The following is a 13,644-nucleotide window of genomic DNA, read 5'->3' as shown; positions in this document are numbered from 1 at the left end:
TTACGTAAACGTTGCTATAGCAACGACAAGGATTGCGAGCAGAGCAGACAGGCATTACTAATCGTCACAGAAGTGTCGCTTGCAAGTTAACTTCTAGCAAAGGAAGTGTAGCCGCAAAAGGATCGGAACGAACCGCATTGGCTGGCGGATTGGTTGCCGCAACTTGGCCAGGATGCTCAACACGTTTGACTGGATGGAATCGCTGTGAGCACACTGTAAGCATTGGCGTTAGCTTTAGGACATGGACGCGACATTAGTGTGCTAGCGAGGCTAGCTGTAGTGTTATGCTAGCGGCTGTCATGAGGTATGACGCGCTCGTGAGTACTAAAACATTTCTTTGCATACATTATAGATAAAAAACTGTTAAAAGATGAAAAAAAAAATTGTTTTCAATATTTTTACACAACATGACCATAAAAATACCGTTATAACAATGAAGGAAAAAATAAACTTATTGATGATGATCAATACATCCTTCACACAGCTGATGTATCAATACGTCCAATACACAGATAGCAAAAGTACTCATTGCATACTCAAATAGAAGTACACGTATAAAGCAAGATCTGCCAAACAACGACTCACATTTCTAAAATCTTGTAAATCAGGTCAGTCACATCTGAAGCTGTTGCTGTATGTCAGAGTGCACTGTAATTTTTTTTTCCTCCCAATTTCTCAACAAACAACTAGTGTTGACAATGGTGCTGCAGCTTCCCTTGGTGGTGACCCTTCACGTGGACCTGCTTCTGATCCTGGTGTCGCTGCTTGCCTTTTGGACCCGGGTGCACCACATTGCGCACCCCAACGCTGTCGTGTAAGCAGCACTCAGCATATCTAATATACATTCTCTCTGCATGTGCTTTCATTTGGCTGGCAACCAGTTCAATGTGTACCCTACCTACCGTCCTAAAATATTTGGGATAGGCTCCAGCACCACTGCGACCCTTGTGAGGAGAGGCAATTTGGAAGATGCTTATAATGAGACATGGACATGTTTGTGTTGTGTGTCTGTGTGCAGTTTTGATGAAGTGTACTACGGACAGTTTGTGTCTCTTTACATGAAGAGGATTTTCTTCATTGATGACAGTGGACCGCCACTCGGGCACATGATCCTGGCATTGGGGGGTAGGTTACCATAATGACCCTAATACCTGTCTGTGTGACTCTGTCACTGATGTGTGTGGGCGTGTGCACTTTGCAGCCTACCTCGGAGAATTTGATGGAAACTTCACATGGAACCGAATAGGAGCAGGTAGAACAACATAAACTTTGTTGCATTTGTACATGTCTTTGTGTGTTGCATTGTTGATTTTTTTTGTGTGTTTTGCGTGACAGAGTACCCATGCGGTGTGAGCGTGTGGAGTCTGCGTGTCCTCCCGGCTGTGTGTGGAGCTTTGTGCGTTCCTCTGGCGTATGGCGTTACTCTGGAGTTGGGCTTTGGTCACGTGTCAGCGTTGGGAGCGGCGCTGCTGCTGTTGCTAGGTAACCACATGTCACACTCGCACGTGCGGACGTAGTAAATTGATGTTCCTGTTGTTGTTGGCAGACAACGCTCTGATTGTCCAATCACGACTGATGTTGCTGGAGAGCATCTTGATCTTCTTCATCCTCTTGTCCTTCCTGTCTTACCTGCGTTTCTACCGTGCCTCCAGCAGGTGAGTCCAGGCCCTCGGCACTTTTGAACTTTGCAGGGTGGACATAGTGTGAGCTCTGACCTGTGACCTCACAGTTGGCCTGTCAGATACGGTTGGCTCCTCCTCTGTGGAACATGCTGCGCTGCCACCATAGGGTGAGAAACACAGACAGCATTCGCGCGCACACACAATCACAAACACTAAATGTGACTTGTGTGCGTATGTTCAGCGTGAAGTACATAGGTGCCTTCTCCTACCTGCTGCTGGTAGGCATGGCCTGTGTGCACTGCTGGAAGCTAATTGGCAACACCCGAGTGAGCGGTGTAAGTGCACACATGCACACAGATGTACACGAAGCATCCCCAGAAGCACTTTAACACGTCTGTGTGTGTTAGGTGAATGTGTTTGTTGAGTGTGTGTGTCGCGGTGTGTGTCTGCTGGTGCTTCCTGTCGTGCTCTACGTCCTCTGCTTTTATCTGCACCTCACTCTTCTACATCGCACTGGACCACATGACCAGCTGATGAGCCCCGCCTTCCAAGCTAGCCTTGAGGTACACGTGCGTGCACGCACACACACACACACACGTATTGAAAAATACATAATGCTAATTGATTGTATCATTCAGGGCGGTCTGTCACGGATCACGCAAGGTCAGCCGCTGGAGGTGGCTTATGGTAGTCAGGTGACTTTGAGAAGCTCTGCCTCCCATTCAGTCCCATGCTGGCTGCATTCACACAAAGTCAACTATCCAATCAGGTTACTTGTCGCCAGCTCACACAGACCAGCAGCCAATCAGATGGCACCTTGCGAACTCTGTGTACGCGTGTGCAGGTATGAGAACGGTCGTGGCAGCTCCCACCAGCAGCAGGTGACCTGTTATGCCTTCAAGGATGTCAACAACTGGTGGATTGTCAAAAATGCTGACAGGTAGGTGACCCGGTGGGTGGTTGGTGGGCACAGTCAACGTGTGTCAACGTATCCGTTGCGTGCCTCAGGGCCGATCTTGCCGTAGGGCATCCTCCTCGCACAGTGCGTCATGGCGACATTGTCCAGCTGCTTCACGGGATGACATCGCGATACCTCAACAGGTAATCAATCGTCATCTGACGACGCATTCGAGCATGCCCGTGAGCACGGAAGTTACTTTTATGTTTTGTTGTGTGCGGCAGCCACGACGTCGCAGCCCCCGTCAGCCCCCATGCCCAGGAAGTATCGGGCTACATCGACTTCAACGTGTCCATGCCCGCGCAGAACCTTTGGAGAGTGGTAGGTCATTTTGTAAAACGCTCATGGAAATGGTGAAGAGTCAATTTCCATACGACGTTTAGTTCAACACAATAACAAGTCTTTTGTCAACATTCATGAAAGTGATGAAAATGACGACAAGGATGGTTGTTACGATGATGATACTGATGATGTTGCTTGCGGGCGCCTCAGGACATTGTGAACCGCGGAGATGATTCCGAGGTGTGGAAGACCATCTCGTCAGAGGTTCGCTTCATTCACGTCAACACGTCCGCAGTCCTCAAGGTGTCGCCTCACACACATCATCACCCGCATTTACCGTACTCCTGATTCACACGAACCTATCTGTGATTATGTGCGTGCGTGTGCGTGTTAGCTGAGCGGCTTGTCCCTTCCAGACTGGGCGTCGGGTCAAATGGAGGTGGTTGGAGAGAAGGTGAAAGGTCACAGCAGCGGCGTGACATGGACAGTGGAGGAGCACAGATATGGAACCAGTACGGCCAGGAAACACTCACCGCACTTTATTATTGACCACAGACACCTTTCATACTGTTCAGTGTGCCAACTTCTTAGGTAACAATGGCAGAAGGCAGCCTGCCTCACTGGTTACACTTTATTGCCTTAAAAGTAATGGTCGCTGTCCCTGGTGCTGATTTAATGTTTTCTGTATGCCGGAACCTGCACCAACCATGGTAAACATATAGTGTGCATGTTCACATGTTTCCAGGTGAGGAGCAGAAGGATAGGGAGGCGGAGCTTCACTCCCCTTCACACATTGACGTGAACCGGAAAATTTCCCTGTGGTCCAAGTTTCTGGAAGTTCAGGTTGGTCGTAATTGCCAAAGATGATGTTGCAATATGGTGCTGTTGTGGAAAGTGATGTCAGGCTGTGATGTCACCACTAGTGGCGGATGTTGACGGTGAAACAGGAAGACAATGAGCACAAATATAGCTCCGCCCCTTTGGAGTGGATCACCATGGAAACAAACATTGCCTACTGGCTCCACCCATCCACAAATGTGAGACACGCACAAGATTGTCATGTGAGAGTGAGGCAGCAAGCGTGTGTGTCTGAGAGATTATAACATCTATGTAGGAACATAACAAGTGAGTAACCTGCGTGTGTTTGTGTGTCAGGCTCAGATTCACCTAATTGGTAACCCCATATCATGGGGAGTGGCCAACCTCAGCCTGCTGGCTTATCACGTCATGGCAGCCATTTACCTGCTGAGGAGGAGGCGGGGCTTCAAAGACTTACCTGAAGGTAACATACATTAACCAACAAACATCCCATGCTACTAATTTTAACGTGTTTTTGTTTATGTGTGTTTGTACGTGCACGTGCGTTTGCAGCTGCGTGGGAGCGTTTCATCTTGCTGGGCGTGTTGTGCGTTGGCGGCTGGTTGTTGAACTTTCTTCCTTTCGCGTTGATGGACAAGCGTTTGTTCCTTTACCACTACCTACCCGCTCTCGTCTTCCTGCACCTGCTCAGCGCCGCCCTGCTGGAGCACGTGTACACACACGTACTCAGGTACATGCACACACACACAATAGCCGTACATGTGCACATACAAGTAAGTAGCCATGTTACACAGACATGGGCACAAACACACGCACCTGCCATGGACGGTCATACTGTAGTTTGGCATTGAATCAGAAGAACAAGGATTCATGTGACTGTGTCCGTTGTGTGTCTGTCCGTTCATGTGTTTTCAGCAAGGACGCACACCGCCGCGTGCTGCTGGCATGTGCATTTGTTGTGTTGGTGTGCGTCTTTCTGTCCTATTACATCTTCAGCCCTTTGACCTTTGGGAGCCCAGAACTGTCGGCCGATCAGCTGCGAGCGCTCAAATGGAGGCGCTCCTGGGACATCTTATATCGACGCCGCTAGACTCCTCCCCCCTCATGACATTACACAGAGGGGGGGCAGTGCGTGCAAAGACGCCACATCACTTTTGACAAACAATAAAGTTCAAGTTTATTTTTACTCACTTTGCTAATTTTTTTGTCACATCTCCCGTCTATTCCTTTTGTAAAGCTCTTGTTGTCATTTGGCGAGCTGGGCTCAGGTTCACCCTGGACTAGTTACGGACCAATTCAAAAGAATATAAAACAGATTTTGCTTCAACTAATACACATATTGCATTTAAGAATTGGTCTCACCTCAATGGCAGCAGTAACCTCAATATAAACATTCACTGTAGTTGCAGAGCCCACAAGCACAATGATTAGGATGACATTTTGATAATTCCTCTTTAAAAATCAAACTGTTGCAGTTTACCAAGATTCTTGGGATGTCTGGTGTGAAAACTAAATTCTATTTTTGTCAGTGCAACTATTTGCTGTTTTTCTTTTTTTAATGATAATTTGCTATTCTTGACCTTTTTCTGCCATTTCTCAGTAATATAGTAAAACTTTGTGTGATGTATATTCACTTTACAAGGCAATTTACAGCAAGTGCCCCTAAATCTACTTGCGCCCTTAATTAAATAAATTAAATAAGTCAACCCGGAAGTAAAGGGCGGACCACCGGAGATGACGAATAAGGAAGCCATCGAAAGTCCGACCGCCTTACCATCACTTATTTTTGTGTCTATTATTATTATTTTGGGCCCTTCGTTTTACATTTTTTAAATTCTCTGACGTTTTTAAACGTTCTTAGAGCACGTTATTTGCGATGCAGTGCTGAGCCGCTATGTTGTAGGTTTATTATTATTTTGCGCTGGGAAGACGCCAAGGCTGCTGGGAAATACGCCAAAATACGAAACCCAAAAGAACGTTGATGGAACGACTTGGAAATTAGTACTAAGTCTAATAAAAAGGTACGTCAGACTACCCGCCTCAATAATAAGCGTGTACTTCTACTCTCAGATACTGTCAATAGATAACGTGGTAAATGAAGTGTACTTGTATTGTGATGTACTGTTGTGGTAAATGACGTGTACTTGTAAAGTACTGTCATGTACTGTTGCGTAGGCGTGTGTGTTTGCCTGCATGTAATCTTTGTATGTACTACTACTACATTTATGGTGACCATACTCTGCCAAGAGTTACTGAAATGATTGGTAAAGATGACATACTTTCTAATATATTCAAAGTAGGGCTGCATGATATTAAAAAAAAAAACATGCAATATGCCATGTGATGTTACATATTGCAGGATCGATATTATTGCGCTATAAATAAAGTTGTAATATAGTTATTTAGTGATGGTACTGCCCTTAAAGATACTATCTCCTATTGGGTGAGGCTGCACATTAAGTTTGCACCCAATTTTTCAGCTAGATTACAGCATACATTTCCATATGAATTTATTGCACATATTAAGGTCACTTCAAGTTTTCTTTATCATAATTGTTTTCTTGCCCATCCTGTGTTCCTGGGTCTAATAATAAGAAAGTCAAATTTGGGCACAAACCCAAATTTTTGTAGATTAGGGCTGTAATTATTTTAATAATTTATTTATCTGTCGATTTGTTTATGGTAAATTGATTAATTCGATAAAACATCTGCATGCTTGTGTATTAATACACGTATCCATGTTATTTATGATACTAATATTGTTTTTTTTCTGTGTTTATGTGTAGTCATGTCGTTGCGTGAGGAGAGAGAGAGGATCCAGCAACAAGTGGAACTTTTGCAGAGACGTTTATGTGCCAGCAACGATGAACTGCTACAAGTCAGCAGCGACGACACAGGTTATCTCTGCACTTTTGACACGTTTGATTCATTTAGGTTCTGTCAAATGGAGGCGAGCCAAGTTTCATACAAAAAGTGTCAACAAAAGAGTCCCGTTACTTCCTGTTTGATGACGCTAACAGTATTATTGACTGTATTGTGACCATCTTGTGATATTAACATCTTATCTCTCAATTAGATGACGAGTCCAGTTTTGACACAGACCAAGAGGTGGGGCAGGTAATTTTAATAAACTTGTTGTGCTGCTACCAGCCTTGGCCGCCTGGGGGCATTAACAGAGTCAGAGTTTCTTCTTACGCCATAAATTATCTGAATTTTGGAATTGAGCACAGCAACACTAGCCAGGACAAGGTTCTCATTTCACAAGTTGAATGGTAGGTGTGTATTTGTGTGTGCGTTCAGTCAACTGCAGGTTTGCTGGCTGAGAGGCAAAAAATTGAGACAGAGATCCAGAACCTGGAGGAATTTCTGGGACCACACAGCCCCATCACTGTGTCAGGTAGTTGCGACTTCCATTTCCTCTCGTGTGCCTGTTTGTCGACTCACTGCCACCGTTTGTGTGTGTTTGTTAGATGCTGATGATGATGATGACAGCAGCAACAGCAGCAGTGAAAGTGAGGTCAGTAGAGCGTCAAACATTTTTGCACATGTAACCGCTCAACAGCATGCTAACTTGCCAAAACCTATATGTGTGTGTTGACGTCAGCTGGGTCTGTCCAATAATGTGGACTCGTGCCTTCAAATGAACCTGGTGTACCAGCAGATCCTTGAAGAGAAGCTCAAGCAGCTGGAAACGTTGCTGTCGCACAACCAACGACAACAGGTCAATAAGGCACAAGCATACACCCAAGCACACCAGAAGGTTAGAGTTAAAGCTCTACTTGGGCACCAGCCTACCTCCTCTGTGGCCCGCAACCACTGGGCCACGCCAAGTGAGATATCTTCAAAAAATATATTCAAACACATTTCGTAGCAGAGCATATCCAATTGTGCATTATCACCATGGAAGGAATGCATTGATGGCTGCAAGTCACAGACACACACACACACACACGCACACACACACACTAGTCATCATACAAATGTGTCTGTTAACATAGAGGGAGGCACTGTCTCAACTGTCTGGGCCAGTCAGAGAAGCTTCCAAAGAAGAACTTGCCTCTTCGTCGTGCCCAAAGCAGACCAACTTATTCCTGGGTCACTTCTTGAAGCCGTACTTCAAGGACAAAGTCACCAGCCTGGTGAGGCCTTCGCCTAATCAACACTTAACTTTTCAGTGATGTGACCTTTCATCGATTGCAACGCCGTTCCGTCCGCCCTTAGGGTCCTCCTGCCAATTGTGATACAAAGGACAGAATGATGAAGATGAAGGGTTGCCTCGATAGCAGCAAGGTGAAAGTCAAACGATGTGAGTACTGTCACGATGGCCACGGTCCACATTGTCAGCGTCTGCCAGTCTACATTGTCTTGCTTGTGTGTTCAGGGGAGGGTTGGCAGAAGACGTTGCTGATTGACGCGGTGACCAGAGACAGTATGAAGAGACTCATCCAGCCCAAGCTGTCCAGGTTAAGAGTATCCTCTACCTCCTCTTTCTCCTCCTTTTTTTTCTTCTCCCCAGTCCTTCTCTTCTTCATTCATTGTTTCAACATCGTCTTCTTTCTCTTGATGTTTCTCAGGATGGACTACCTGAGTCAGAAGTTGACGTTATCGAATATATCGGAAGATGACAAGCGGCAGCTCAAAATTCAAATTGAAAATCTGGAGAAAGACATCAAATCCATCAAGTATGATGTCTTTACGGCGGGACCTTTGTTTTCGTGATGAATCCGTTCAAGAAAATCTGAAAATCTAAAACGGACCAAAAGCCATATTTCTCATAGGGAATCATGTATTGGGGGTGTCCAACTCTGGACCTCGAGGGCCACCATCCAGTCTATTTTAAATGTTTCCCTCCTCCAACATCCATGATCTAAATACTTAGCATTGTTCTCAGGTTTCTGTAGACTTTGCTGACAGCTGATATTTTTGAAAACGAATACATGTCCCAAAACGGGGACAACCTTTTGGTGAAAGAATTGATCAAAAAACAAATCATATGCCAACCAAAATTCTTCTGCACTTCTTCATATCTGGCATGTTATTAGCAGTCTGTTTGAGTGTGCTTGTGCTGACACCGACTGACACTCATTTGCTGTGATTGGCCAGAGAGAAAAAGGAGGAGGAGCTTGTTGGGAATCAGTACGACGACCATGACTGGCAGAAGATTGCCAAGATCGATGTACGTGAGCGCCGATTGAAAATTGTCTGCGACTGCTAAGCTCTTCCTCTGGACCTAATAGCATGTGGCTAATACATTTGTCAGTTTGAAGGCCTTCGCGAGACGGACGACATTCGTCTCTTCTGGCAGAACGTTCTGCACCCCGCTGTCAACAAAACACGCTGGAGTGCTGATGAGCTTCAGCAGCTCAAGGAGGTCAGCAGCAGATACAAGGAGACCAACTGGCACCTCATTGCACAGGAGTTAGGGGTGAGCAGGGAGGAGCCCCCTCAAACCGTAGATGGATCACGCTGAGATTTTGTGGTGACGCGCCTATGTTGTTTTGTCAGACGGGCCGCACCGCCTTCATGTGCCTGCAGACATTCCAGAGATTCATCTCATCCTCTCTAAAACGCGGTGCTTGGACTCCCGATGAGGACCAGAAACTCACACAGTTCGTCGAAAAGATGCGCATCGGGAACTTCGTACCATACACGCAGAGTAAGAACGCCTGTGGCGCCACGCCGCACGGACGCTCCCCTGACCACCCTTTTCTTGTTCCCTCAGTCAGCTACTTTATGGAGGGTCGAGACATCTCTCAGCTCATCTACAGATGGAGTTCAGTTTTGGACCCCCAGCTGAAGAAAGGAACCTGGTCCAAAGAAGAGGATCAGGTCTGCTGAACGGTGACATCATATGATTCTGAAGACTGTCCAATCTACGCGTCAAAGTTGAATGTCCACTTGCTTTCTCGCGCCCTTCACAGCTGTTGCTGAGAGCAGTTAAACGCCATGGGGAGAAGAGTTGGTGGAAAATCCGCTTGGAGGTTCCAGGACGCACCGATGGAGCTTGCAGGGACCGGTGAGGAAGACCAGCATCGGGATAGATGAGACTGACTCGACTGCGGTGACTGATTCTGATCTGTCCCGCAGATATCTGGACTGCCTGAAGGAAGGAACCAAGAAAGGAAGTTTTGATTCTCATGAGCACCAACTCCTCCTCCAGCTGCTGGAGAAACACGGTGTCGGTCTGTGTCCATTGTTCTCACCTCGGTTATTGTGTTACCAACAGTTGTGGACATTTTGTGCGGGCTGACGAGTGTTTATCACATGGTCGGCAGGTTGCTGGGCAAAGATAGCAGCAGAGATTCCAAACCGTAATGACGCTCAGTGTCTTCGAGAATGGAAGAAAATGATGAGACGTGCAAAAAGGCGGCCTTCATTGGTACATAAAAGTCAATTGCATTCAGTGTTAACACAACTCGCAATGGAACCTCTTCATATTTGTGTGTGTGCATGTGTTTTTGTCACCAACAGGACAACCCACTCAGAAAAAAACGGCGGCGTCTGCAGAAATGCAAAGAGGACGAAGAGGAGAAAGAAGAGGATAGCAGCCAGGAAGACACTGATGAGGACCAGATTCCATACATGGACAGTAATGACGAAAAGGAAGAAGAAGAGGTGGAGGAATTAGTGGGAAATAATGAGGAAGAGAAACAGGAGGAAGTCCATTATCTGGTCCCACCCATGCATGAGTGGGTCCCACAGAAAGAAAGTCAAGAGTTCAGTTCCCCGAACACGCAGCTGGTGACGCTGGAACCCGCACCTGGCCTCCACCAGTCAAGACCAGCACACGTACGGTCCACAGTGGTGGCCAAGTTCGGCCGCTCGGTGGTGGTGGGTCCTCCTCCCCGTGCGCTGAGCTGGGAGGAACGCCACCTGGACGGCGCCATGATGATGATATCACAGGAGCAGCTGCGTTCACACTTGTGTAATAAGTGCAAAAACCTCAACCCTCACCCCAAAAAGGGGTCCCGCATGACAGATACGGTGATGGACTACATGCTGCAAGCGGCCGTGTTACCTTGGGTGGGCAACGTCCTCACGCCCGGCCAGGACGCACCCACGCTGGCTGATGCCCTCGGGGACAAAACAGCACTGAGTTCCACCCTAGTCTTCAAGCTCCTCCTACAGGCCATGATGATAGACATCTCGGGCTGCAAGGACGTCATTCTCAAGCGTGGTTGTGAGAAGCAGCTCCAACAGCCGCCTCGGCAGAGAGCGCCTCTGCCGCCTCCGCGCTCACCGCAGCGGAGGTCCGGCCAGATTTCTCAGCTGGCATCCCAGCAGAAGCCCCAACGGAAGTCCCCGGGCTTCAAGAACCCCAACACTGTGGCAGCCATGTTGCGCTCCACACGGGCCCGCCCCCCAGACGCACAGCCAGCATTGATAATGCGACAGGCTCCGCCCACTCTCATCCATCCGCAGTCCCATCCTTCAGTTTTCCTCTTGCCCACGCCCCCTTTATTGACCATGACACCTCGAGCTCCACCTCCATTTCCAGTCCGATCAAAGGTAAACCTTTTTCTCTCCAATATCCATCGATTGACTGATCTGTTTATGGACATGGTGATTGACATGCTTCTCTGTCCCCACAGACGTTGCCTCACCTCGTGCCCCTCCTCCCCCGCCCCCCTCCTCCTCGCATTTGTCTGCTAACGTCACCCCCTCTTTCTGTGCGCTTAGTGTCCTCTCCCCTGCCTGTGGTCCCCGCCCAGGCCACGCTCCCTCTTGGTTCACCCACTCCCAACTCATCTGTCGTACTTTCCTTGGCACGGCCCACCTCCACTGTCACTACTGACCATGCCAACCCCATCCCTGAGCCGCAACCCACGGGGAAGAAACGGGGGCGGGAAGAAGATTCTGGGGCAGGTCTTCCCACCGATGGAGGGAAACGAGCTAGAAAGCCAACTCACAAGGCCCTTGAATTACAGGTCAGATTTTTTTATTTATGGCCAGCCCTCCTTTTCTCCCTCCAATTTTTTTGCATTTCATTGTTAGATATGTCGGATTGCATGAGCATGCACACACTCACGTGCACACACACCCTAACACTCGCATGCATGGACACAAGCACATGCACGTACACAGACACACGTGCATGCAACACGCTTACATTCATGTGGACATCCACACACGTACGCATGTACAAATCCCAGCATGAATGTACGAACACAACACAGGCACTGTTTTAATTGCGATTGTCTGCCAGCAGGCTTCTGACGCCAAAAAGAGGAGACGAGGTTGGCATAAGTCCAAAACCAAAGAGGGTGGAGCCACACAGGTGACTCTGCTACCCTGGGTGCAGGCGCCGGTTCAATTTGCTCCTGCCAGTGGGTGTGTCCAGGTCCTGCAATCACCCCCTCTTGTGCGACGTGCGCCCCTTGGACCCCTTCCCTCTGCCAGCGGCCCTTCCCCCGTGAGGTCTGAGGTTGCTGCTCTGAACGTCGATCCCTCCCTGGTGTTCTTGGAGTCACCAGCAGCGGTTGGTGATTGGCTGAGCGGCCGAGGAGGCGTGGCCGTGCCCACACGAATGGGCGTGTCTCTGCCCTATCTGCCTCCGTGCAGCAGCAGCCTCAGCGCGCTCACTTCCATCCTTGCCAAAAAAATTCAGCTCACTGAAAAGGCCGCACAACTTCAAAAGAGCTATGCCCAGACACAGGCAATGCCCTCTCCCCTGCCTGATGCTTCCTCTGACCAAACAGGTGTGCAAACACACACATTCATACGTGCGCACACACACAGCGTGAATAACGTTGTTTTCCTTGATGTTGGTATAGAGTCTTTGCTGCGTGCGTTGGTGAAGGATCGTTTGGGCTCCAATCCAGCATACGTGCTGTTGAAAGCTCGATTCTTGTCCATGTTTGCCCTCCCTGCCCTCCTGGCCACTATGCAGCCTGTTGCCACGGCGACATCTCCACGCACGGCGCCGCGTGATGGCAAAAAAGTGAAGACGAAAGAAAATGCACGGCGGCGGGACGTTCCTGTGAGTCCACACTTTCACACACACAAATGTGTGTCGCCTCGTGTTTGTGTGTGTATGAGATTGCACACTGAATGCGTGAGTGTACATGTGTGTGTGTAATTGCAACCTGCACTTGAGATTGCAAACTGAGTGACTGCATGTGTCACTGTTAACCTGTGCGTTGATTGTAACCTGTGTGTTTGTGGTATGTGTGTCTGTGTCACACAGAAGAAGTTTGCATGTGATGGCTCAGGACCTCCAGCCAGTCACTTCTCCGGAATTGGCACTAATGGCGCCACCCAACCACGCCCCAGTGAAACTATCAGCAACCAATGAGAAGTTTTGAATGTTTGAGTGTTTCTTGTTTACACGTGTGCTTGAAGTTGTTAAGATGAGTTCAGGAGCGCCTGTTTTGCTCATTGTTTGTTAATAAAGTTATTTAAGTAAAATTTGACAATGTTTTCACTAATCAACTATATCGGATTGGATGATATATAAATTGTTTCATTATTTTGATTGGTATCAGATCGCTGATGTCATTTATGATGCGCAAATTGAAGCATTGCGGCAGTAGTGTTTTCCACATTAGCTGTGGACGCTTCCACAAATGAATTTTGGCACTACTTGTCTATGTACCCATTGTATTAGAGTACCTTGTTTTTGATGTGCAGAGATTGATGTTTGCTTATGTTGATTTCCTATTTGGATACTGGAAATACAGTAAGTGTGCATGTTTTTCATTGAAATAATAATTCCATGAACAACAGTTGTAATTTAATGCATTGCATGTTTTGAAAGTAGCCACATTGTAAAAGTCCAGTTTTCCTCCATAATTGAATGATTTGGATACAATAACACTTTACAATAACAGCTTTCCGAAATCTTGTGATCGGATGATTGATTATGATTTTAATTAGTGATTGTGATCAACTTAAAAAATTCTGATGTAGAATCTATCTTAAAGGGGGGGAAATGTGGTTTTTTTTGTCGTCATGTGTGGGTGG

At 47.4% G+C, this 13,644-nt stretch overlaps 2 protein-coding genes across 3 annotated transcripts; both read left to right on the top strand.

Moving 5' to 3' along the window:
* The first annotated feature begins 39 nt into the window (after positions 1-39).
* On the top strand, positions 40-5,215 carry pomt1 (protein-O-mannosyltransferase 1). Its single transcript, XM_061287277.1, has 20 exons — positions 40-215; positions 691-814; positions 1,019-1,125; positions 1,202-1,252; positions 1,336-1,482; positions 1,547-1,655; positions 1,730-1,789; positions 1,864-1,957; positions 2,030-2,185; positions 2,261-2,391; positions 2,467-2,562; positions 2,631-2,723; positions 2,805-2,901; positions 3,073-3,165; positions 3,257-3,374; positions 3,608-3,705; positions 3,786-3,899; positions 4,018-4,144; positions 4,234-4,411; positions 4,597-5,215. The coding sequence occupies exons 2-20, from the start codon at positions 699-701 to the stop codon at positions 4,769-4,771; spliced, it is 2,160 nt and encodes a 719-aa protein (XP_061143261.1). The 5' UTR covers positions 40-215; positions 691-698; the 3' UTR covers positions 4,772-5,215.
* Positions 5,216-5,395: 180 nt separating this feature from the next.
* On the top strand, positions 5,396-13,089 carry snapc4 (small nuclear RNA activating complex, polypeptide 4). 2 transcript variants are annotated; one of them, XM_061287271.1, is made up of 22 exons: positions 5,396-5,702; positions 6,468-6,578; positions 6,758-6,798; positions 6,982-7,078; positions 7,152-7,198; positions 7,286-7,402; positions 7,680-7,820; positions 7,903-7,987; positions 8,063-8,144; positions 8,256-8,363; positions 8,785-8,857; positions 8,942-9,106; positions 9,187-9,337; positions 9,404-9,510; positions 9,603-9,697; positions 9,769-9,863; positions 9,957-10,060; positions 10,153-11,190; positions 11,274-11,609; positions 11,891-12,380; positions 12,456-12,661; positions 12,872-13,089. In XM_061287271.1, exons 2-22 carry the CDS (start codon positions 6,470-6,472, stop codon positions 12,974-12,976), a joined length of 3,792 nt encoding a protein of 1,263 aa, XP_061143255.1. In that variant the 5' UTR covers positions 5,396-5,702; positions 6,468-6,469; the 3' UTR covers positions 12,977-13,089. The 2 variants fall into 2 exon arrangements, with proteins under 2 accessions (XP_061143255.1, XP_061143254.1); XM_061287270.1 differs by having other exon boundaries at positions 5,397-5,702; positions 12,869-13,089.
* Positions 13,090-13,644: the final 555 nt, after the last annotated feature.

The sequence above is a fragment of the Syngnathus typhle genome, linkage group LG9, assembly GCF_033458585.1.
Source record: "Syngnathus typhle isolate RoL2023-S1 ecotype Sweden linkage group LG9, RoL_Styp_1.0, whole genome shotgun sequence".
NCBI classification, from domain to species: Eukaryota; Metazoa; Chordata; class Actinopteri; order Syngnathiformes; family Syngnathidae; genus Syngnathus; species Syngnathus typhle.
This window is presented reverse-complemented; position numbering and strand designations above follow the sequence as displayed.